We start from the raw sequence: 26,098 nt of genomic DNA, 5'->3' as shown, positions 1-26,098 counted from the left end.
TCAGGAGGACCACCACCTGTGGCTTTTTGGGAAAGAGGAAGAAGGCTAATGCATGGTGTCTCTCCTACCTTCCCTCAGTTGTACCAGTGAAGAGATGAAATATAAAGGAAGGCCATGTAGGTAGGGGACACCGCAGCCAAGTGGAAGAGTAACTCCTCAAGTAAACAAAGGCAGAACTGCTCAGCTTTCTTTTCCATCCCCCAAACACTCTTGCAAACATCTGTGAAAATGGGCAAGGTGCAGCTCCCCAGACAGTGACCACACAATGCAAAGAAGACTCCGTCTGAACACCCAAGTTTGGCCAGTGCTCCATCACCGTTTCCAGCAAAACAGCTAAGATGTCCACTTACCAAAGCAAAAGACGTCAGCAGGCCCCTTCGGTTTGAATTTTATTAGTAAGCACCAACTGGGTGTAAACGCAACAACCGCACTGCCTCCTTGTACTGGAAATGACAACCTAGACAGGCCTTAGTATGTCCTGGAACTGCCCTTGAGGTGGGATTTTTCTATTTCTAACCTCAATGATAAAATCTCTATTTTAGAGTTGATGTCGTATGTATGAAGTAGCACCAACCGGAGGCTGCTTTCCCCTCTTCTTCCTCCCCCCGCCTTTAAATATTTACAGCCAGACACTTCTTTGTTTTTTAAATAAGAGCAAAATTCTTCACAGTACCACAGAAGCCATCAAATAATAATAATAATTAATAATAATTAATAATAATACAGGTGGGACGCACGAAGCAAGAAAAGGAGACTGGCGGCAAGATGCATAGCTCTGATAGGATGGGAATACAATACAGTTTCCATAACTTAATAATAAAAATATATATAATATATATATATAATATGTATATATCCAGCATTAGAATCTTGGAATATTTTTCTTTTCCCTCTTAAAGATACATTTTGTTTCTCTTTACAACAGGTATCTTTATGTTGTCTCTGTATTTATTTTATTTTTTTAATAATTAAGAAATCTCAAAGTTGTGCCAGACACGTTTTGGAGATCAGCAAAGACGGACCTATCGAGAGAAGAGTGTGCGCCTGGGTCCGGAAAACCGTGGCGGTGGCGCCAGGGAACCAGGCGAGTTTGCGGCCCAGGCTTTAAAAACTGGACTGACTCCCATTTTTGTACATGAAATATACAGCTGCGCATACACAGAAATACTTCCACACACATGCATTTAAATGCAGACTTACACACGCGCACACATTTGGGCACACGCACGCATACGCACACCTCGACGTAAAAAATAAAACGCACCAAAAGGAACACATACTTTGTCAGAGATGAGACTCGACAAAAAAAAATTCATAAAACAAGGCACGTCCTTTGATTTTTTTTCCCCATGAAAACCGTAAAAAGAAAAACGACAAACGGAAAAAAATTATAATAATATAACAAAAACGTCATGTTTTCTGTACACTTGGAAAAGAAGAAGAAGAAACGGTACCTTTTTTAAAAAACATTGTGCTACTCTTTTCAAATGATCTCAACCACAAAGACACACAGCTTATTATAAGTCTAATAGTCAAGCTAAACTCCAGTTCTTTCTTAAAACTGTTTTTAATATACAATTGAAGATAATATTTTAAAATCTTTTCTTATATTAAAGTCCTTTCCTTTTATTTATGTATTTTTTGTTAATTATTCTCTGGGGGAATAGGGGGAATTCCATCTTAAATAACTTCTGTCAATAAATTAATACTCCTTTATATAGCTTATTCTTTTCTTTTTTCTCTTCCGTCCCTTTAATCACCTGCCGAAAGAAAAAGAGTTTGATTTTGCTTTCACACATTAAGAACATTCATAATAAACATGGCTGTTTCAAGAGGAGACCATCATCCACATGGACAACAACAAAACCCCAACAATACCTTTTTTCCCCAGCCTGGTCACTAATATATTCGGTGCATTTAACTAACATTGTCCGCAACATTGAGAAGGGTTTAAAAGGGTTTGATGGTCTGAAGGGCGACCCAAAGTTCTCCTGAGATGTTGGTCTGAATTGATGGGTTGGAATCCATGAAATCATATCCGAAGCCAAACTGGGCACCGACTCTTGCTCTCTCTTAGTTTAATTTTTCTGTCATTTTTAAATGTTCCGAATCTTCTTTTTTATGGGAAAAAGAGGAGAACGAAGAGGACCGTTTGGGACCGCAACAGTATTTAAAGAGAGGATGACGATGGAGTGACAGTGGAACCACAGAAGCTCACGTTTTCAAACACAAGGATGGGATTGTTATCAGCTGTGTTGTTGTTGTGTACCTTCAAGTCATTTCTGACTTAAGGTGGACCTATCGCAGGATTTTTTGGGGCTGAGAGGATGTGACTCGCCCAAAGTCACACTCAGTGGGTTTTCGTGGCCGAGTGGGAAATCGAACCCAAATCTCCAGGATCTTAGTCCTATACTTAAACCATTATGCCAAAATGGCTTTCTTTTCTTGGAAAGAAGAGCATAATTGCCGAAGGAATCTTCACCAACTCAAGGAGTTCCTTGGAATAGCCTTTGGTAGGAAGAAGTCAAGGACTTAGCAACCAAGATTTGGGGAAACAGCAGCAATTTTCCCTTACTCTCAGATGGACTCCTGTTGCTAACGCCATGATTCAGGGAAAGACGGGATACAAGGAAGTGCTATTTAGAAGAGATTATCATTTCGCTCTGTTAGCAGCGACAAGAAGCAGTGGAAGGAAGAGCGGGAGAGAAGAGATATTTCCTTCCACCCCTGGATTTCCCATTACTGAAAATGTCTGAAATCCCATAGGTACACATGAGGATGAACATAAAATAGCAGAGCAACACGTAAAACAAGAGGCAATGCTATCAGTGGCAATGCCTGGGATGAAAGACTGGGTCTCTGGCTCTGGCTCCCATAGTCAAGACGATGCAGAAAATTATTATTTTAAAATTACTCCAACAAGTACCATGATGATATGATTTATGAAAGGCCTTTTGAGACACGACTGAAGTTGTCTTGGAAGCATGAGGCTATCCTAACAAAGGGTTTGGATAAAATGCAACAGGTTGAAGACACCGAAGACCAGTCTACGCTACTTATTAATCAGAAGTGTACCTGTCAAAAACATTGGGGTGCCACTCCCTGAAACCCTCCTTTTAAGGACTGAAAATCACAATGAACCTATCGTAGGAATGCCTATGACCAGCTTCAAATCCAGTGTAACTCAGCTTTATGCTTGCCTACTGGCAAGAACTGAGGACACACATGGGTTTTTTTAAAGGATATGTGCATGAACGCAAGTCAATATTAGTGCTGAAGCACCACCTGGTATGGCCTTTGCTTCTGGTGAAGCTACCACTTTTAATGGTAAAAATGTGTTATGTCCATCAAGGTCAATATATAGTGTTGTTCTTGTAGGGGACATGTGCACATCGCCAGGAAGGAAAGAAGGAACAGGAGTAGATGATGTTTAAGAAAAGCAGAGAGGATTCGGTTGGAAGATGAAGGAATGGGTATTCCACTTTTGGGGGAACCCCCGATTGTGCTCATTTCAGAATGGTACAAGCCCAGGAAAAGGCAGCCAAGGAAGCTCAGAAGACCTCATAGACGCGAGACGTAACAGCTAACAGAACAAGTGGATCTGTTTGGTGCTTTGACATTCAGGTGCTTCCTCTCCCTCCAAAACTACTTGCAGTGTTTGGACATTCCCACTGCAACCAAAGAGAGGGAAAGGAGGGATTATTTGGTAGAGCGCAGGGCAAGGGCAGTCCACTGGGCCACCATTACATTCTGCAGGCTGCCTCTGCGAAGAGGAACGCAATGCTGCTCTTAGGAATCCAACCATCCATCTCAAACCTCCTCCCTTTAAACCTTTGCTGCAACAGAGCACCTCAGTCTTGCAAGAGAGCTATGCAGAACAATTCACAATCTCCCATACTGTGGAGTCTGCTATGACACTTTCTTCTCTCCAAAAAGCAAACCCTCTTGTGGATTGAGGATGCTGCAAAATCCATGTGCCACTAAATAGATGGGTACAATCTTTGGCTCACTTTGCATTCCTTGGGCTCACAGAAATCTGATGGAACACCACCCTTTTCTGGGGCATGCACAACACAAACTACAACTGCCAGGTTTCCCCAAGGTTCATCACCCTCTTCCTATATATTTTCTTAAACGGATGACTAGCAAGAGCACCCCAAGTCATACAGCAGGACAAGCATCCCAAGATCTAGTAGGGTAAGAAGTGCAGCTGAGACGGATGTCAAGAGCCCAAGATGCAAACCTCATCCCAGCGTATGGCTGCAACTGACTCACTTTTGGCACGGGGCAGAACTGGACTTTGCTTTTGGGATATCAAGAATACAAAAGGAGGGTAGTTCCCCTTCTGCTAAACCCCTGCTAGAATCCAGGACCACCACTGCGCCTGCTGCTTCACAATCATCATTTCCCACAAAATCGATTTGTCATTGCCTGTACTGCCACGGCTGTGCCCTGCTTACACTGAACTCTGTGTCCTCATTCCTCATCCTCCCAGGAACCATCGCTAAGGAATTGCTCGATCAGGGACAAAACTCTTTGGAAGCAAGTGCTTTGAAGCAAAGAGAAAGTGCAACGTAAGCCCCTCATGCTCAGAACTGCCCTTTGCCTAGAGAGATATAGATATACATATATATATATATATTTAAGGGGGACGGGGGCAAAGAGAAAGGAATCGGGAATAAATATTCTGTTTTGGCAGCTACAGAAGGCCACCTGGGGATATTTACAGTGGGATTTTGGCCAGGATGTTTTCTAATTTCTTTTTTGTTTCCCCTTTTCCCTTCTCAACACTGTTATCGATCATGCAAATGTACCAAGGCGCCTACACCTTCCCACCGGGGACGGTGCTTTCCCAGGCAAAACGAACCAAGGAGGGAGGAAAGGAGCTTATATCTCAAATGGAAATTCATCAACAGAACAAAAACGTCTCACAGTCACAGCTTCATCATCACCAGGAGCAGACAAACACCTTTGGGACAAAGAAACAAAGCATGCAGCTAGCCGAAAGCCTCCGGAGGGGGGGACTCCGCAGCTTCCCTCGGGCATCCCCAGCCCCGTCATGCCTCGCTCTTCAGGCGTTTCCCGGCGAGGGTCAGACGGGCACCGGAACAGGCAGCGGCCGCGCCGGAGAGGACAGCATTGCTCAGTCAAGGAACAGGACCAACACAGAAGGCAAGAGTTGTTCACCAAGACGAAATCTCAACCCCAACGGAAAAACAGGAAGAACCAGAGAAAGACTAATACTTATTTTTGTGCCACACGTTTCGATAACATATTTTTGGACTGTTAATACCTGTGGGGTAAAAGGAGAAGGGGGACTCATTTGGAAAGAGCGAGGAGGAATAGAGAAAATACTTTCCAAATTGAATGGAGGAGGAGGAGGAGGAGGAGGAGCGAGTTTGACTTGAGTGGAGCCTGGACGCTCGCATTCATCTCGTAGATATGGAAGCTCCTGCCCATAAAGAGGCGCATTGTTAGCCTTTTTAACTTCGTTTTCAGGAAGGAAAATTGCAGTATTCCCCAAGGTCAACAGGTGTTTAGGTAAGGGGCAGGGGAAAAAGAAAATACAAGAGATCCTCTCTTCTGTTGTCGTTGTTATTGTTCTCTGCTTCCGCAAAACTGGTTGCAAGGAAAACCTTTCCCAAGCATCTCGTTTGTTTCAGCACAATCCTGAGGTAATACTTATCTTCATTGTGCAAACCTCAAAAGATGGGAAGGGAAGGGAGAAAGGGAAGATCTTCCATGGAGATGATTGTGCCCTTGTGCCCTTGGCAGATCCTGAGGTTGGCTGGGATTGTCGGCCAGCTCTCATTCCAACATGGCGTCCAACTGGTCAGCCAGGTCGTCGAACATGCTGCCAATGTCGTCCAGGATGCTGACTGTGCTCTTGGACTCCGCGGCGGAGCTGAGGAGCAAAGAGAAAGACGTCGTCACTGGCCTTTGGCCTCCCCCACACCACTCTCTTTTGCTACCAATGCTTTTCCTATAGCTCCCATAACCTGCGTTTAAGATGAAATACATCTTGGTGCAAGAAACACATACTGGATGCATCTCCATTCATCCCTCTGCTCTCTCACAGCACAGAGATGCTTGTGATGGGGAGGCTGTGCTTCTTGCAGAGTGAGGTTGTTGTCTTTTTGGAAGGGGGACTAATAATAATAATAATAATAATAATAATAATAATAATAATAATAATAATAGATTTTATTTATATCCTGCCTTTCCAGAAGGATCAAGGGGGCTTACAATAGAATATATAAATAAATACATAACACATACGTAAGTAAAATTACACATCCCCTTATCCCTTACTTTAAAACTAAAATAACAACACTATAAATCCAAATTAAAATCAATTTAAAATAGGTAAGATGGGGAAAGACATTTGCACAAATGCAGGGCAGTCTAATAGAGGAAGATGTAGCTACAAGATCCACCTTTCCCAACATAGGATCTCATCCATAAGAAGCATTACTGCAAGTCTAAGGTGGTTGCTACATCTATGCATGAAACTCAACCAGCCCTCCGCCATTTGCTGACTCCCACCCAATGCCCCTTAATACCAGCCATGTGCCTTACTCTGCCGTTTGCCCGTCCTCCTGTTTGATCTTCTCCTCCACCGCTTGCAGAGCAGCAGCAAGGGAGGCACTGGTCTCCTCCAGCTTCTGATGGACGCTCTCTGTGCTGGTGCTCTCCACCGAAGGCCCTGCCATGGAGGAGCGAGGGGGCTTGACCGGCACCGTCTGAGAGGGAGCCCGGCTGGGGGACAAGGGTTTCGCCGGGCTGGAGCAGAGCGAGGGCGGCGTGCTCGAAGGCTTGATGGTGGGGACTAGTTGCTTGGCAGGTGACGGGGAAGGCGTGGAGCTGGCGCTCGCAGACTGAAGGACTGCATGGACCTTGGGTTTAGGGGCAGTCGGGGGTGGCGTCGGTTTAGGAGAGACGGGTGGCGGAGTCCCATGAACACGCTTTACTTCTGTAAGAGAGGAGAGCACTGTAACTCTTTTACTCCCTTTTTGGGGGAGCAAGTAGATCTGCCACTGTTGCATTGAAACACCTCTAACATAGGGGCCTGAAGCCTTTCAATGGCACATGCATGTATGTTTCCTCTCTTTTCTGTACAAGATGCAGAGGGCTTATTCATATCCTTTAACCCCTTGTGCCCTACCCAAAGTCTCCCCCATCAGCTGTCAAAACCTGCACAGAATGAGCTATGACGCCCTTGGCAGATCCTGAGGTTGGCTAAGATTGCATCCCCCAAGAAACTTGGCTAAGGGAGAATCTCCCAAGTTCAAAACTGTTAGGTAAGCCAGTCCCACTGCCCAGTCCACAGACTTCCCAGTGATCTCCAAGTTCCCAGCATGTGATCCATGGCTGTTGGACTACACTTCTGGAAGGGCAAAGAAAAGTATTGGGCCATATAATCTTTCCCAGGTCCTCTGAAGCTGCCCATCCCTACATTTTACATACTTTTGGCCCAGCAAGACACCCTTACCTGGACTGCTCGGGCCTGGAATTGGGACCTTTTTGGAGGTTGGTGTGGGTGGTCCCGAGACTTTCTGGGGTAGGACAGGCTTGGGTGAAACGGGTGGTTTGACCATCTTCTTGGGTTCACCTTCTGGAGGGGGCTGTGTGGTGGCATAGTCGTATCTCTCTTGCTGCTCCGCAGGGGACACAACCTCCACGCCACTTGTTTCTGAGGCCGGACGGCGTCTGACGGTGGTGGTGCCATTCTGGTAGACTGAGAGCGGGGCTGGCTCCTGCTCCTTGTCTTTCAACTTCGGCCGTCTCTTTACTGTGTCCGACTCTGTGAGGATAAACTTGACGCCATCCTGTTGGCTCTGTTTCATCCTGATTCTTCTCTTGAGCGTGGCACTGGCCTCCACTTTGGAGAGGTCTCCATGCCGGTGGGCCAGGGACAAGGCCTCGCCACCCTCGGGTTTGGCCACCCCCATCTGTCGGGGGCGCTGTTTGATCGTCAGGTTGCCCTCCTCAGCAAAGGGGATGTTCTCCCCAGCACTGTTCTGCGGGGGCCCTCCAACATGTTCTGCCCTTAGACGCTCCACAGGGCCACCTTCCTTGGGCGCGTCAGACTTTATGCTGTCAGAACGTTCCCGGCGAGCAGCGGCTGCGAGCCCCGTGACGGGGCCACTGATTGTGCGGCGACGGTTGACCACCTCGCCATCTGGCCCAATGGCATCCTTATGCTTGACGGTAGCCAGGACGGTCGCGACACGAGAGTGTTCTGGACTGGCCGGGTGCAGGGCTGCCCCAGGTTGCAAGTAGTAACTGTCAGAACCCTTCCCGGCTCCGGGGGGCTTTTGGAGAGCAAGACCTCTGGCTCCACCGCCAATGGATGACATTTCTAACATGGCAGCAATGCTCTTTACGCTCCCAGCGCTACCCGTATCCACAGCACCCCCAAAATCACTGGCACGCCTCTGCTGCTGTTGCTCTTGAGAGGTCTCTTGCCCTTCTTCCCCATCCTTGAAATCGTCTGTCATGTTGGTGCTGGAAATGGCTGAACTGGAGCGCTTGGGTGGTGGCGGCGGAGGCCCCTTTTTTTTTGGCCGTACAGCGAAGGATTGGCTGCGGTTGACATTCTTATCGCCTCCTGACTGGGCCCGCACTGAGTGGCTGCGTCCAACCCGTCGCTGCACTGTGGCGTAGGGCCCGGCGTCCGGCACCAGTAACTCGTCCTTCTCCTGCTCACTGTCAGACACAGCATAACGGTTAAGGCTGTGTGCCCTCTTCTTCGGCCGGCCTCCTTCTTCTTCGGCTTCTGTGGCCTGGGGAGGCAAACACAGCACCGGCACCGAGACTGGCAGCACCGGCACCGCCTGCGCCAAAGGTCCTGTGGCATGAGCGTCTCCCTCCATGGGTTGCGGCATGACATAAGCAAAGCCACGGTGCGTTGGGGACTGAGGCAGTGAGCGAGGAGACATGGGGCGGTCCGACTGCGGCAACAACTGGGGTGTGGGTTTTACCTTGGCCGTGGCGTGTGGCATACCAAGAGCTTGTGGTGAGGAGGGGCGGGGCTTGGTGGGCGTCTGTGGGGGGGTGTAGTGGCCGGTGGATGGGGGAAACGATTGCCGGGGTTTGCCGGGCACCGGCGGCACGCTTGCTCTCTTGATGCTGTGGCCATGGCGGAGGCTCCGCACTTCCTTGGGCAAAGTGGCTGGACTCTCTTTCACATCCTCTACCAGGTACTCTTGGCTCTTGGACATGGTGCTGCCGGAAGGCTTCGATCCATCTCCCAACAGCTCTTGGGAGCTACTCATGTGTTTTGCTCTCCCACTCAGACTGTTTTCATGGGTGAGGCGAGAGGAGTGGCGGTAGGCTGCCCCTTCGCGGAAATGGCCCACATGGTTGCCCTGTTTCTCCGTCCCTTCCTCGCTGGTGCCAGTCATGGCCACTTGCAGCTCGTTGCTCAGCTCGCTGTCTTGGAAAGTGGTCATCTTGGGCGACTGGCATTCGGCCGTTTCCTGCTGAGGCGACTCGATTGCCATCGTGTCCAGAGACTGAGGTGCCCCCTTCTTCTTCAAGGTCCCCGACTCGTACTTGATGTACTCGGCCTTCTGGATCTCTGCCAGCTTCTTCACTGCCAACATCAGCTTCTTCTGATGACCTAAGAGAAGACATGGGACAGAAGGGCTGAATTATTAGCAGAAAGGCATTGTAGCTGTTTTTCACCTTGGGACAGACTTCAGGTCACAAGGCTTACCAAATGTCATGTTTTTTCTTGGATTGGTTGTCCTTTGCCCACCCCTGATCTAAGAGGACACTGAACTTAGCCGTTCTGAGTCTGACAAACATTCGGCTCCTGGAGGAAGAATCCATTTTCCAGCCAAGCATCACTGCCATGAACTAGTTTGGATCATTGCCCAACGGGCTCTGCCCTCCTCCAAGTTAAGCCAGGTCTGTTTGTGCAGCATTTTTAAAATTTGTATGTATGTGTGTATGTATTTATATATATGTATTATTTCCACATTGTTATGAGCTGCTCCGATCAGGGTACTGCACAGGTGCAATAACAACACGTAACTGTGCAAAACAAGATGCAGAGTTGAAATACAGCGACCCAAATCCAGTTTCTCATCCTGGCTAGAATTAGATCCACTGAGTCACCAAGTCAACGGCAAGTCGCTCCAAGCGGGACCAACAGTTGGATTTAAACCAATGCTGGTTGTCCGTGAAACAGATGGCAGGTTGGAGAACATAGGGACAGGCTTGCAAAAATAGGTGACTTTTCAACAAGCATCTAAAAATGGAAAACTGTTGGAGCATGTTGAGTTATAAACTGGAATATTCAACATAAGCTAAAACCTCATTGGTGGCATACACTGACCATGAGATATCATGACTGGGAAATATATAGAGAGAGTGTGTATGTGTCTGTCTGCATATATATAGAGAGAGAGAGATCTCTAGACCCCATACTTTTTATGCAGGCATTCCCTGAGACCTGAAAATTATTCCAAGGATTCCTCCAGGATAAAAAAAGGTTGAGAAATGTTGACTTAGGCCAAGCCTTTCACAGATGTGTCCTTGCCAACTTGATGATGTTTCCCTTCTTCCACTTCCTCCTGTCCCTTTGTTTTGTTACAAACTGGAACCATGTGTTGGGGAGTTCTCCTGGCCTTTGGCTTCTCTCACCCAGCTTAGTGATGCCGATCTCCTGCAGGTCTTCCCAAGTGATGTCAGTGATGAAATCGATGTTTTCATAGCCATTTTCCACCAAGACCTTGTAATATTGGGCCAGTCCGATTATGGAGAGCCAGAGTGCCAGGTTAGCCTGGGGAGAGAAGAAGAGAGCAAACTTAACTCTTTGTTTTTAAAGGGCAAGAATCCCCAAGGCAAAAAGCTCATCCTCTGGATTCACATCTTTTCTTTGCTGATGCATTTCCCCCCAAATCAGAAAAATTCCTGACACGCTAACCACTTAGTATGGAATTGCCCATCCATCCTACACATCCTTTTCTGGATAATTCAGAATGCATAGCTGAGTTCTTTGCATGGTCTGTACTTCTTTCAGACCTGGACAGCATCTGCACTGCAAAAATAATGCAGTTTGGCACTGCTTTAACTGTGACAGAATTGTGGGATTTGTAATTTTGTGAGATAATATTTAGCCTCTGGGGCCTTAGCAAACTACAAATCCCAGGCTTCCATGCCATTGAGCCACAGCAGTTAAAGTGGTGTCAAACTGGACGATTTCTGCCAAGCAGATGCAGCCTCAGTCTCAGCAAAACCCATGCCTGGGAAAGAGATGAGACTTACCGGCTTGTACTCTGGGAGCCATTCAGAAATATTTAGGTTGTTGATCTCGGAGGCAATCTTCTTCCTGTGTCCTGGTTTGGTGACTCCGATGGCTGTCAGATCCTATGGGAAACACAACAAACATTTTAGGCCCCACGAAAGCAGCGAAGTTGCAAAAAGAGAAACCACGGGAGTGAAAGAGTCACTGCCAAAGCCTCAAAGATCCAACATAGCTCCCCAGCAGCAAGACAAAAGAATAAAGTGATAGATGCTTGGTTTGTGAAGTCAAAGGCTTTCATGGCCCGCATCCTTAATTTTTTGTGGGTTTTTGGGGCAATGTAGCCATGTTCTAGAAGAGTTTATTCCTGACATTTTGCCGGCATCTATAGCTGGCAACTTTACTTGGTTGCTTATTAGGCATTATGAACTAACCCAAGCAATAAATGAGTGTTCCTGAATTCTGGACCTATATTGCTATGTAATCAGGTTGAGACAAAAATGGACTACAAATCTCTAACATCTAGCTTCTGGTATCAGGGGTGTGGGTTGGTGTTATTGTGATCATGAGCACCCAGCTGCCAAAATCCTGTTAATGACAGACGCAGGCATTTTTGTTGGTGAGTTACCTTGGGTCCCTTTCTAGGAGAAAGGCGGCATAGAAATGAAATAGATAAATAAATTAAGTTGTGCCACGTCCATGGAATGCCTTGTTTGGACAATGCAGCATGTATCTAGCCAGTTAAAGTTGGCAGGAACAGATTTGCAACAATCCACCTAGAGCAGTGTATCAATGCACACTGAACCTTGTGCACTGTACACTGTCCCTTGAGCATTGTGCAGTGAGGTGACAAGAGCGATACGCATGCATCCTCTTGCAGAGATTTCACTGTGGTGGTATTCAGTGGAGGGGTTGTGTAGTGCCAGGGTAATAACTCCACCTATGGGTATTTAGATTAGGCTGAATCAATGCAGTTTCTTGGCCAAGGGTCCTGGAACCCACCCACCCATCGCCATTCCTCAGTGGTCCTCACCTCAGGTGTCATGCGGCTGATGGTGGGGATGTCGTACCCCGCATTGATGAAGTTGGAGGCGTAGAGTTGCAGTTGGAACTTGCAAAGCCATTGGTAGACGGCCTCTGAGCTCTGCAAGGAGAAGACGGGGCTGTTATTCTCTCTTATGGTGAGCCCATTAATTTTTCCATAGTGTTGTCTTAGGCAAGGAATCCTCAGAGGTAGCTTTTGCCAGTTCCTTCTTCTGAAATAACAGCCTCCAGCACCTGGTATTTGTTGGTGGTCGCCCATCCAAGGACTAACCAGGGCTGACCCTGCTTGACTTCATAAATCAGAGAGTATCTGGTGCATTTAGGGCCTACAATTATCACTATTTGACCCTCCTGTCTTTGGAACAGAAAGAGCTAGATAGTAAAGCCAAAGTCACTTTGACTTTTTTATATATATAAAATATTTATTAATAAAATTCTAAACAATACAAAAAATATTTACAAACAAGAAAACACACCATTAACATACAACATAAAATGACTTCCTCTCCCTTATTTTGCACATTTAATTTATACTTCATTGCTTGACCTTCCATTGTTATTCATTGAGTTTTCTTTAGATGATAGAATTTTTTATAATTATATAACATGTTCCATTTTTAAACACGTTACATTTTTCTATTTTTTCCATCTTTCCTTTCCGCCGTAATCTTTCCATATTTATAAGACTGTTGACGCTTTGCCATGGCTCCTGGGATTCATAGCTATGTGCCTGGTGCCACAACAAACTACAGATTCCAGGATTCCACAGCATGGAGCCATGGCAGTTAAAGCAGTGCCAAATTGCATTATTTGTGCAGGTCAAATGCAGCCTTTGTGTCCCATCCCTTGGAGGGGGTTCCCCAAACTTACCTTCCCTTCGGACATTGGCTCCACTTTCTTCAGTTGCTGTTGCTGCTGCTGTTCGCCATAAGACTGGCTCTGGAAGGAGGAGCTGCCAAGACTTGGGGTCCGGGAAGAACCTGGCGCAAAGCAAGCAAGGTGAAGGGAAGGCACCTCTGCCGCCACCAAAAGCTTCCTGGGGCCTTTGAAAGTCAGACTGCAACTACACCACACAGTTGCACCAGTGTGGTGCCACTTTAGTTATTAAAATGGGACCATCCTGCAAAATTCTGGGATTTATAGTTTGCTGAATTACTAAAAACTGCAGTGCAAGGCAGGGGATCAGTGCTCAGCAGCACAGAATTCCAAATCCTGCAACAAAGGATGTATCCCAATATTTCATAGGTTGGAACTATGACCGCTAAAGTGGTATCAAATGGATAGATATATTACTGCGGTGGATATGTTTATGCTTTCCAGGTACAGTGCTTGGTTAAAGGTGAAGGACCCCCATGAATGTGGAAAAATCACAAATAAAAAAACCACTATTCTTTTTACCTGAAATAATTCCTCTGTAGAAATCTCCAGTTCCTCCAGTGCAACTCTATGGTCCATGTGTGAATTTGTTCATAGAATCATGCTGGAGGACCTACAAATGCCTAGAGAAGTGTTTTTCTTGTAGGTTCTCCAGCACAACTCTATGGCCAACTTCTTTCAGAGTTGCGCTGGAGGACCTAGAGATTCCGAGAGAGAACATATTAGTCAAAACCGCAACTAATCAAATCCGCAAAAGTCAAAGCCGCAAAAGCGGAGGGCCAAGTGTGCTTGAATCTGCTCCAGGTTTTACTTTGAAATGTAAAGGTGTTATCTAAGGTGTGAGGATTGACTCCCTGCCCAAATGGGTTCGGCACTTTGGACCTCTCCTTTAAAATTGCAACAACATGGGAGCTTCCAGCCTTCCTGAAAGCAATGGCCAGTATTTTTACGCCAATATTGCAAACGCACAGAGCCACCTGGCAGATGCTCACAGCAGGACCCAGGTGGCCAAGATGGCAGCCAAGGTGACCTTGATGTTCTCTGACCAGCTGGCAACCAACCCCTAACTCTCAAGCCAGCCAGCCTGCAAGATGCCCTTCTAGATCAGGAAGCAGAACTGGCCAGGCCTCTGACATCATACAGCCTTGAGCCTTTGGATGGAGACAAGGAAAGGAGGGCTGGGATGTTCTCTTTGCACTGAGAGATGGCCTTCCTTGCATCCCTCTTTGGGCTTCCAGATCCAGGAAAGTGAGCAGCTCTCCTTTCCCTGTCTGCATCCAAAGGCTCAAGGCTGAAAGACGTCGGAGGCCTGGCCAATTCTGCAAGCCAGCAAGCAAGGCAGCATCTGAACCATCCTGAAAGACAGAAAGATCTCAGATATGGCCAAAGTGGCGATCTTGCAATGGAGGAGAGGAGCAATTTGTGCAGAAACCAAGCCTGCAATGTTCTCTCACATCCTCCAAACTGAGCATTTCAGCACATCAGATCGAGACCTTGGTGAGAACAGGCACGCGCAGCTTCACCCTGAAGACGCAGGAACACCAAGAGAGCACCATCTGCCATCCTTACTCCCCCAACTTCTCTCCCTTCCAGCCCTCCCAGCTCTGGAGATCTCTCAAGGCTTTCTGCCACCAAGCCCTTCATCTCTTCCATCACCAGGGAAAAGAAAACATGGGTGGTGGAGTAGGGGATGATGGTGGTGGCGGTGGATGGCTTCCTTCTTTTCCAGGCAAAGAGGGGATCCTTTCAAGACCACAGCCCTCAGACCAAACCCACCATGGACCCAAAAGGAAGACGAATTGACATTTTGGAAAGGCTGGGATGCCTCAAACTCACGCTCCAAAGGATGGAGTCATGGGGAAAACACAGATACTTTGGAGTGGAGAATGCAAAAGAAGCATGCAATAAACAGATCTATGCCTTCCGGAAGCCAGATGGTTCCTTTGACGGAGGTTGGAAGAGAGCCAGGCTGGTAAATTTTTGGAAGGTGGGAAGGCAGGGCCCCCTATTTCTGTCCCAGCCCAGGATAGAGGTTTTCCCCCCCATCCCTCCCGCTTCCTCCCCTACGCCCCCAAATCTCTGTACTAACCGAAGCAAGAGAAGGCATGGCAGCAGCAAAAAGGAAGGGTCATTTTAAGCTGGCCCCGAAGGTCCCCCTGATCTCAGGAGAAGCAGCTTGTCAAGGAAATAAGGAAAGCTCCGGCCGTCGGGACCGGAGGAGGAGAAGAGTGAAAAAGCCCGGCGCAAGGAGCTTCCACGCACCTGCGGGCGTCTCCGCTGCTTTGGCAGGCCCATCACCCGCGGCGGATTCTTGCACAGACGCCTTCTGGGAAAGGACGGTTGCCAGAAGCTGTGAAACGGTGGGGAGAGAAGGAACAGACTGTCAGTGAAGGGAAAGGCGGCCGGCGGGGGAGGCAGAGCAAGGAAAAGGACACAGACACACACATATGCACAATGATTCAAGGAAGGTGGCATTGGAAGCCAAGCAGTCCCCACACTGTTGGCAAAGGGGCATGCTGCTCAGGTACGGCCGATGGCAGCCCTGCCTCGTTGGGCATTCAGGGCACAGCCCAGGCAGTGTACAAAGGTTTAAAAGAGGCTCCTGGAACAGAGCCACAAGAAAGAATAGGGTTTAAGGGGAGGAAAGGGAGGGGAAGAGCCTTGGCTTCCTTTTGGCCCACTTTTCCCAGGAATGGAATGAGAGCCTGGTCACTTGCCAAGCTGACCATTGCAAGGAGAGTGGTGCCAACATAGGCTGCGGGCAGAAGAGGGCAGCATCGCACAGGCAATGCCAAGCGTTGCCACCCTGAACACGCTCAGCCTTGATTTTGGAAGCTAAGCAGGCCAGGCCTACCAAAATGCACAATATAGATGTTGCAAGCTTTCCAAGCTCCACTGGCTTCCTCATCAGGCAAAGGCGTTAAGGAATGGCTGTTCAGGCACTTGCATATCTAAAAACATATTGCAATGCACCAGTTTCATTCAAAATTCACAAAACAGCATTACTTTTATGGGGACAACTAAAATGCACAATATACATGTTACAAGCTTTTGAAACTCCACTGGCTTCTTCATCAGGCAATATGTTAAAAACCATACAGAGGGGAAAAATTGAAAACAGTATTCATAGGCCTCCATACCATCTGAACTAAGAACAAAAACAGCAAAAAGCAGGCATATGACTAGCATCCTCAATTTTGGGGCAGATAAATCTGAGATGCTCAGGTTGCCCTTGGTTCTGGCCCCGACACTCTGAGTATGCTCAGAGGCATGCACAAACCCTTGGGTGGAACCAATCCAGAAAGTGGTAACTTGGCTCACCTTGACACCTTCGGAGCCCGGGTGGAGAGCCGTGTGGCCACCACTTCCAGTGCTCTGGCCACTTCCTGAGCTCCGGCCACTAGCCACGCTTCCAGTGCTGCCCACGCTGCTGCGGTCACCACCTGTCAAGAGGGAAGGAAGCGATGGTTAGAGGTTATGGGGAGAAGGGCAGGGGTGGCATCAGGGAACGGAGACCCCCACCATTCAGACCCTATTGCCAACATCTTAATTCCCCCCGAAACCTATTTTTCTGGGCCTCAGTTGCAGAAGCAGAAGCAGGCCCATTTTGTTGGTCATCAGAGCACAATGGGTGAATGACGTTTCCATCAGGTTTGCAACAAGGGAGTCAGACCAGGAGAGGATAACTTAGGGTGCATCTACACTCCAGAAATAATGCAGTGTAGCCCCACTTTTAACTACCTTGGCTCCATCCTATAGAATCTTGGGATTTCTAGTTTGGTGACGCACCAGCCTTCTTTAGCACAGAAGGCTTGCAAAACTACAAATCCCAGTATTCCATAGGATGGGACAACTACTTAGCTGACTAAGAATACTGGCCAGCATTCATCGTTCTAAAAGAAAATACAACATAAACTACATTTTAAATTTTCCTGGGGAGGGGATGCTTTGGGGGGAAATATGGGATACCTGAAGGACCGTCTCTCCCCATACATTCCGCCCCGCACCCTCAGAACATCTGGGCAGCAATTACTTAGGGTTCCCGGGGCGAGGTTTGTCTCCACTACCAGGAGGACATTTTCCATCGCCGCCCCGGCCCTTTGGAACACGCTGCCCATAGAGCTCCGCTCAGCTACCTCCCTGGCCCAATTCAGACGGGACTTGAAGACCTACCTGTTTGGGATAGCATTCCCTGAATAAGGTCCCATAGGCCCCCCCCCCCCCCCGCCGCACCGGCAACGGGATTGGCTAACCTGGGGCCTTTTGTTTTTATGTTTTATGTAATTCGTGTATGATTTTAATGTTTATTGTTTATTGTATTTTAATTGTTGTAAACCGCCCTGATCTGATGGAAGGGCGGTATATAAATAAAAATTTTATTTATTTATTTATTTATTTGTAATTTTTCCCCCAATTTTTTTCCCAGTTTTCTTTTCTGAGCTTCCACATCTCTAAGGCTTGTGTTAAACCAAGTCCCTCTCTGGCCTTTCATGGGAACCATGAGGTGATCTGCCCTGGACCTTCACATTAGTTATGCTGCCATTGCAAATTGTGTGCACCCAACATAACCGCTGAGCCTGAGCTGTGCTTACCTTGGACTGACCCAAAGGGGACGAGAAAGAGTCCACCCAGCCGCCCGTCCTCTTCCTTACCTGCATAGGGTTTGCGAAGCACCCAGATCTCTTCGGCCGGGGCTGGCGTGGTCGCAGAGCCGCCTGAGGATGGGGACAAGTGGGACGGACTGGCGTCGGACCCTCGGGAACCTTCGGGGGCAAAGGAAAACCATTGCCACCCCAGCAAAGAGAGAACAGAGAGACCAGATGAAACAAGGCACTTGATATTGCATGCGCTGGGAAGAGCGACAACCTCCGTTCACAACTGCAGTCCAGCCCCCTGAGACTGAAGCAGGAGGCTTCTAGGTCAGCCTTTTCTGGATTTGAGTCCAAACTTCAAAGGAGACACCGCTTCCCTGAATATGGGAGCCATCAAGGGCCATTGCTGTTCCATGGCAGGGAAGGGGAAATGGGGGCAGCTGACTTGGCTGGGGAAGGCCTGAGCTGCTTCTTTCTCAATCCTGCATGGTGCAGTAGAGTCATGTAAAATATGCGACACTGCACCATTTACTACCCCTGCGTTCAACCACAGAGTTGCCAAATTTCATCTCTCCTTCTGTTGGGTTCCAACCCAGGGGCAGCTGGTTGGTCAATCCCATGTCAGCAAATGGTGAATACATTCCAAATTACAGCCCAGCCTTGAAAAAGGTGCTGTAACCCACTTCCTTGGATAGATCTTGGAAAGCCAGCCAAAACCTGGAATGGCTTCACCAACCCACGCACATGGGAGCCAACAGTCATTACCATTCCATCCCTCGGAGCATCTGGCCCACCTCTTTCTGGTCTTGGCCCACCCTGCCTTTCTCTTCTCTCTCTCTCTTGCCTTTATCTCTCTGGGGCACTTCCAACAAACGTTTTCTTCTTGTTGTTGTGTGCCTTTAAGTCGTTTCTGACTTATGGTGACCCTAAGGTAAACCTATCGTGAGATCTCCTTGGCACATTTCTTCAAAGGAATTTTTTGCCATTGTCAACCTCTGAGAATGAGAGAGTGCGACTTGCCCGTGTGTGCCTCCAAGTCATTTTTTACTTACTCTGACCCTAAGGCAACCCTAGCATGGGGTTTTCTTGACAAGGTTCTTCAGAGGGGGGTTGCCATTGCCATGCTCTGAGAATGAGAGTGTGTAACACCCAATGTCACCCAGTGGGTTTCCATGGTCAAGTGGGGATTCAAACCCTGGTCTCCAGAGTCAAGGCTGGCAAGATTTGTTCAGAGGAGTTTTGCCATTGCCTTCCTCTGAGGCTGAGAGTGCGTGACTTTGCCTAAGGTCACCCAGTGATCTCCAAATACTTGCACGCAATACTTGTTGCATGAGGAGGGGAAATGGGGGAATGGGATGGGGATGAGGATGAAAAGGTACACAAGCAAGCAAGCCAAGGGAAAACTGGAAGCGCAACGAATGTATTAAATAAAGAAACCCAAAAAATGCACAAATCAAAACAAAGCGAGCAATGAACAGACTACCTGGGTTGGCGCCTGGCCCTTCCACGGCGCCATGAGGGAGCCAGCGGTAGCCGAAGGAACTGAAAAGAGGCTGATGGGGGTTCGGTGGAGGTGGAGGCAGGACATGATGGGAGAAGGAGGAGGAGGAGGAAAAGATGGCAGTGGTGATGGAGAAGGAGGAGGAGGAGAAGCAGGAATGGCCGTTGGGCACCATTGGGACCCCGCCAGCTGGGAGGGAGATGGCTTGGACCTGCCCTGCGTCCCATGAACCTGACAAAGGGAAACACAACAAGAAGAGGCAACATGAAACAGGAGGAACAGAGGCAGAGACTGGGGAGGACTCTTCCCATCCTGCATTTTGTGTCCAAGGGTCTCTCCAAAGTGCTAGACAGCTGCTCAAGACTGTTCCTCTAAAGCAGCGGTTCTCAAACTGTGGGTCGCAACCTCTTTAGGGGTCGAACAACCCTTTCACAAGGGTTGCCTAAGACCATCAGAAAACATATATTTAACATTATTATATTAATAATTTTGTGGTTGGGGGGGGTCATCACAATGTGAGGAACTGTATTAAAAGGTTGCAGCGTTAGGAAGGTTGAGAACCACTGCTCTAAAGCGATGACTCCCAAACTCTGGCCTTCCAGGCATTTTGGACTTCAGCTCCCAGTATCCCATACTACTGGCCAAGATGGCTGGGGCTACTGGGCGTTGAAGTCCAAAACACCTGGAAGGCCAGAGTTTGGGCATCACTACTCTATTGCAGAACAGGAGTCATCAGCCACAGCTGCATCCAGCAATGTTGAAAATGGGGCTGAAGACCAGAGACTAAGATGAGAATGAGCCACTCTTCCCTGTGTTGTCCTGACTGGGTTGCATTGCAACACCCATCGTCCCCAACCAACAGATCAATCTTGCTTCTGCCATGGACTCAGTAAGGCACCATTCAGGAAATGTCTACCTCTCAGCCTTCATTTTGCAGACTGCATTAAAAAGTCTTCCTCCAACTGGCAGGTTTGTTTTCAAAAACTGGGACATCTTGTACATGAAAATATACACTTTGAATATTAAATTACTTAATATCCAAAAAGTCTATCTTTTTTAACCTAGAAGCATTTCCTTTCTTGTGTGGAGCCCATAACTAATGCTCTCTTTCCCTTCTTTTAGTAAGACCTTTTGGGTTTGTAAGTGAAACTTGTTGGTCTCCAGGTCAAAGATTTCATAAATGTATTAAATTTAAATAAATCTAATAAATTTATAAGTGTGTGTGTGTGTGTGTGTATCCAATTTAGAGTTTGACTCCAGGACCCACCCAGCTCTTGGATATCAAAATACGTGGATGTTCAAATGCTGTGATATACAATTAAAAATTAAAATGGTGTCCCATATATAAAATAATAATCAAGCTTTACTTTTTGGAATTTATGTATTTTTTGAATATTTTCATGCTACGGGTGCTTGGATCTATGGATAAAAAATACATGGATGCAGAGGGGTGACTGCATTAATGCCCTGTGTTTCTTTTAAGAGGGGACTCAGGGTGTCTTTACAACAAATTTAGATAGTACAGCTAAAATCTCATACAAAAGTTTAAAAACAAATGTAAAATGTCGCCCAGAATTTTGTCATGAGATTATGTTAATACACACAAGGGTGCTGGCAAAGTGTCTGATGCACAACAGGATGGATACAAATGAGACCAATGCACACTAGTCTTGTTGTGTATTGGGACATCCATTATGGAGTGCCCAATGTGTGTCGAGACACTTGCAAGAGTCCTGTTACACACCTTTGCAATTTGTTAACAGGATTTCATAGTGCCTCTGCTACGTAGCTAAGTCTATGCAAAGTTACACAATGCAGACTGTGATAGAGGATTCCAGCCGTTTTGTTAAAAGCACAAAGCTACAACAGCTTAAAACACAATTAAATAATAAGACAAAACCCTAGAATCATAGAATCGTAGAGTTGGAAGAGACCACAAGGGCCATCCAGTCCAACCCCTTGCCATGCAGGAAATCACAAACAAAGCATCCCCGAAAGATGGCCATCCAGCCTCTGTTTGAAGACCTCTAAGGAAGGAGACTCCACTACACTCCGAGGGAGTTTGTTCCACTGTCAAACAGCCCTCACTGTCAGGAAGTTCCTCCTAATGTTGAGCTGGAATCTCTTTTCCTGGAGCTTGCATCAATTGCTCCATTGGGTCCTAGTCTCTGGAGCAGCAGAAAACAAGCTTGCTCCCTCCTCAATATGACATCCTTTCAAATATTTAAATAGGGCTATCATATCACCTCTTAACCTTCTCTTCTCCAGGCTAAACTCAGCTCCCTAAATCGTCTTCATAGGGCATGGTTCCAGACCTTTCACCATTTTTGTCGCCCTCCTTTGGACACGCTCCAGTTTCTCAACGTCCTTTTTGAATTGTGGTGCCCAGAACTGGACACAGTATTCCAGGTGGGGCCTGACCAGAGCAGAATAGAGTGGCACTATTACTTCCCTTGATCTAGACACTATACTTCTATTGATTCAGCCTAAAATCGCATTGGCCTTGTTAGCTGCCACATCGCACTGTTGACTCATATTCAACTTATGGTCTACTTGGACTCCAAGATCCCTTTCACACGTAGTTTCATTCAGCCAGGTGTCCCCCATCCTATATCTGTGCATTTCATTTTTCTGCCTTAAGTGCAGTACCATACATTTCTCCGTATTGAATTTCATTTTGTTAGCTGTGGCCCAACCTTCAGGTCATTTTGAATCTTGATCCTGTCCTCTGGAGTATTAGCTATTCCTCCTAATTTGGTGTCATCTGCAAATTTGATAAGTATGCCCCCAATTTTGTTCTCCAAGTCGTTAATAAAGATGTTGAATAGCACTGGGCCTGTAATTGGTTGACCGGCCGAACCCAAAGGGTGCTCAACAATGGCTCTTTTTCATCCTGGACAGAAGTGACCAGTGGGGTCCCACAGGGGTCTGTCCTGGGCCCAGTGCTATTCAACATCTTTATGCTATGATGCTTTTATGGCACCTCTCTGGATGTGTGTTTTGTTTCCACTTCTTGGAAAGGGAAAGAGAAGCGGATGGTGGGACGTGCAAGGCATACACACTCTTTGGTGTGGCTGCTTTGTGCAAAAGACATTCGATTCGCACACCTCCCTCTCTGGCACTCCTTTGGAAAGCTGATCTGCCTCCAAAGCCGATTCAAGGTCCCAGTATTGATCACAGCTTCAAAGTGTGGAGTTGGATTTTTAACTGAATTTTAATGGCATCCTTTCCAAGTGAGCAGCCGTAAAGAAAGGTGTGCGCCACTGGAGAAAGAGGATCAATACCCCGGGGGCAGAAAGGGACGGGGGAGTTTAACCACAGAGCATCCAATCTTGTCAAAGTGGAACAAGAATAGCAACAAACCAGGCTGGCAAACCTTCGGCCCCATTTGCCATCAATTTAATAATTCTGTTGCTGGTCTGCAACCTGTTTCTCCTCCATCAAGGTATTGGTCTATCTTCTAAAAATTCAAAAGGTCCATTTCTATAGAGAGTGCAAGCTGGAACTCCAGAAATTTCTGGCATCTGAAAACCCTTTGTTTTGGCACCTTATCACAAATACTGTGTGTGTGTGTGCATATGTGTGTGCGTGTGTGAGTGCGTGTGTGTACGTGTGTGTGTGTGTGTGTGTGTGTATATATATATATTCTCCTCTCAAAGAGCAAAAGGATCCACTTTTGTGTGTGTATATGCAGCAAAAGTAATAACAAAATATAATAATAATAATAATAATAATAATAATAATAATAATAATATAAAAAGACAGTATTTTTCACACAAAAACACCTTTGCAAAATCTATCAAATTTTTGTTAAAAAAAAGCAAGGGGGAAAAATTCTTCCCTAAAACCTTTTGCAGGGAAAATAAGTTTACAAAACTGCTTTTGCAACTCCCCCTCCAAACCTTTGCAAAATTGGGATGCAAAAGTCCCCAGAATATGAAATATCATGCAAACAAACCCACATTAACTCTTGCAGTTGATCTCCTCAAGGAGAACACCTGTAGCGTGGGCCAGAACAAAATAAGCCAAGTTTTGTGTTCCTCAATCTGACACGTTTCCTACACTCTCCAAACAAACACACCAGATTTGTTGTCTCCCAGACATGTGTGATTTTCCATGGTTGTAACTAAAGCAATGGCCAGGGAGTTCCTCCTTCCCTTTTCTGAGACACACAAATCAGTTCCAAATTACTTATAGATAGTACAGTACTATTTTGGGACACTGGGACAAATTATCTACCAAATGTTCAATATTTGTTTGCTCTGAGTACAAAGCAGAGCAGCAGCGGCTTGTGGGTCCCATGTCAGTCGGGTGGTCAATCCATTCCAGATTTTGGCTAGTTTTCATGGAGCTCTCCATTGGGAATGTTAAAGCCTGAATCAAACCTGAAACAGATTCAGTGCCCCCCTGACATGTACCTTCCACCGGAGCAGAGACAACTGAAATGGGAAGGAAGGCCAGGAACGGAGTTGTAAGGAGAAAAGCCAATGGTTCCAGGCAAGGTAGAAACTCCATTTTTTAAAAAAGGAAAGACTTGCCTGTGCGTTTGCTGATGGCCTCCACAAGGCTGGATGGGAAGTAGCCGACACGGTCATTCCCGGTCCGGTTGTCATGGATGCAGCCTTTCCATCGACCATCTGCATGCTGCTCCAAAACCTGTTGGGGGGCCAGAACAGAATTAGGTGGGAAGAAGACTGGAGACCGCAAAGCAGAGAATCAGAAGTGACTGTGAGACGGCCCTGATGGACATCCCATCATCCAATTCATGGGATGGTCAAGGGAGCAAGGTGGCCACCTGAGTTTGCACTTTGTCTCCTAAACTGCAAATGTTCGCAACCCCATGATTTATAACAAATTGGGTCTTAAGAGGTAGGCACCAAGTACTCCTGATGTGCATTGAGACATGGGTTAGGAAGTGTCCCTAGAAGGATCCTCAGGGACGTAGCCAAGGGAGGAGGGTTCTTGGGGTCCGGGACCCTCCCTTCCATTAGAAAAATGAATGGTGTGTGCTGCTGCGCTGCCACACTCAAGCCCCATTATAATGGTGGCACTTAGTCTGGACCCCCCCCTTCCCAAAATCCTAGCTATGTCCCTGGATCCTAAAAAGTATGTGCTAAGTTATGCAATGATAGAGAATGGTAGCCATTAATTTCAATGTGTTATTTGCAAACTCTGGGCAAAGTTCCCAGGGCAAGACAGGCCTTCTCTGCTGTTTTGTTGTGGTTCTCCTGCCCAATGCCTCCTGCAGAGTCAAAGCTTCTGAGATGGAAGAAGCAACCAGCAACTCACCGTAATGATATCTCCAGCTTTCACGTTGAGGCTGGTCAGGTCGTAGTTGTTGCAATAATCCTTCACAGCCCTGACTTGCAGAGCAGCCGAAGCATCTGAGCAGAAAGAGGAGGAGATGATGGAGACAGTAGTTAGCAAGAGAGCACCCAAAATGGTGGAAGGTCTGGAAACCATAAAGCCCTATGAGGAGAAATTTCGGGAGATGGATAGGATTAGCCTTGAAAACAGAAGGTTAAGAGGTGATACGATATTTATGTTTAAATATTTGAAGGGATGGAGGATGAAGCAAACTTGTTTTTTGCTGCTCTGGAGAATAGGACATGGAAAAACGGATGCAAACTCTAGGAAAAGAGATTTCACATTAGGATGACATTAGGAAGAAATTAGAATCATAGAATCATAGAGCTGGAGGAGACCACAAGGTTCATCCAGTCCAACCCCATTCTGCCATGCAGAAACTCCCAATCAAAGCATCCTCATTGACAGATGGCCATCCAGCCTCTACTTAAAGACCTCCAGGGAAGGGGACTCCACCAAAATCTCCAAGGAAGGAGTGTGTTCCACTGTCAAACAGCCCTTACTGTCAGGATGCTCCTCCTAATGTTGAGCTGGAATCTCTTTTCCCGCAGCTTGCCTCCATTCCTCCATTGTCTCATAGTCTCTGGAGCAGCAGAAAACAAGCTTGTTCCCTCAATATGACATCCCTTCAAATATTTAAACAGGGCTATCATATCACCTCTTAACCTTCTCTTCTCCAGGCTAAACTTCCCCAGATCCCTAAGTCGTTCTTCATAGGGCTTCATGGTATCCAGACCCTTCACCATTTTAGTCTCCCTCGTTTGGACACATGACTCCAGTTTCTCAATGTCCTTTTTGAATTGTTTTGCCCAGAACTGGACACAATATTCCAGGTGGGGCCTGACCAGAGCAGAATAGAGTGGCACTATTACTTCTCTTGATCTAGACACTATACTTCTATTGATGCAGCCTAAAATTGTATTGGCCTTTTTAGCTGCCGCATCGCACTGTTGAGTCATGTTCAACTTGTGGTCTACTTGGACTCCTAGATCCCTTTCACGTGTATAAATCTCATTCAGCCAGGTGTCCCCCATAATCCTATATCTGTGCATTTTATTTTTCCAACCTAAGTGCAGTACCTTACATTTCTCTGTGCTGAAGTTCATTTTGTTAGCTTTGGCCCAGCTTTCTAGTCTATTCAGGTCATTTTGAATCTTGATCCTGTCCTCTGGAGTATTAGCTATTCCTCCTAATTTGGTGTCATCTGCAAATTTGATAAGTATGCTCCCAATTCTGTCATCCAGGTCATTGATAAAGATGTTGAATAATACTGGGCCCAGGACAGAGCCCTGTGGGACTCCTCTGGTCACTTCTCTCCAGGATGAAAACGAGCCATTGCTGAGCCCCCTTTGGGTTCGGCCGGTCAACCAGTTACAAATCCACTTAACAGTTATAAGATGCTTCTGCCTCGGAGCGTGGTGGAGTCTCCTTCTTTGGAGGTTTTCAAACAGAGGCTGGATGGAA

The 26,098-nt window shown here is 46.9% G+C and overlaps 1 protein-coding gene across 2 annotated transcripts in view; it reads right to left on the bottom strand.

The window, feature by feature from the left end:
* Positions 1-408: 408 nt before the first annotated feature.
* Positions 409-26,098, bottom strand: part of LOC149306188 (caskin-1-like) — an 84,452-nt gene continuing 58,762 nt past the window's right edge. Inside the window, exons 9-21 of one of the 2 annotated variants that reach the window (XM_089477102.1) lie at positions 24,557-24,651; positions 23,806-23,923; positions 19,250-19,498; positions 17,827-17,937; positions 16,496-16,617; positions 15,437-15,524; positions 13,169-13,278; positions 12,288-12,398; positions 11,278-11,379; positions 10,654-10,792; positions 7,493-9,625; positions 6,580-6,973; positions 409-5,905 (exon numbers count right to left, since the gene is read on the bottom strand). In XM_089477102.1, coding sequence (XP_089333228.1) covers positions 5,809-5,905; positions 6,580-6,973; positions 7,493-9,625; positions 10,654-10,792; positions 11,278-11,379; positions 12,288-12,398; positions 13,169-13,278; positions 15,437-15,524; positions 16,496-16,617; positions 17,827-17,937; positions 19,250-19,498; positions 23,806-23,923; positions 24,557-24,651 — 3,869 coding nt within the window. In that variant the 3' untranslated portion in view covers positions 409-5,808. The remainder of the gene's footprint in view (positions 5,906-6,579; positions 6,974-7,492; positions 9,626-10,653; positions 10,793-11,277; positions 11,380-12,287; positions 12,399-13,168; positions 13,279-15,436; positions 15,525-16,495; positions 16,618-17,826; positions 17,938-19,249; positions 19,499-23,805; positions 23,924-24,556; positions 24,652-26,098) is intronic. The other variant, XM_089477100.1, reaches the window with a different exon arrangement.

This window comes from Sceloporus occidentalis, unplaced genomic scaffold, assembly GCF_023333645.1.
Source record: "Sceloporus occidentalis isolate IW3139 unplaced genomic scaffold, rSceOcc1.0.p SCAF_10, whole genome shotgun sequence".
Taxonomy (NCBI): domain Eukaryota; kingdom Metazoa; phylum Chordata; class Lepidosauria; order Squamata; family Phrynosomatidae; genus Sceloporus; species Sceloporus occidentalis.
Note: the sequence above shows the minus strand (reverse complement) of the source record. Positions and strands in the feature narration are given on the sequence as shown.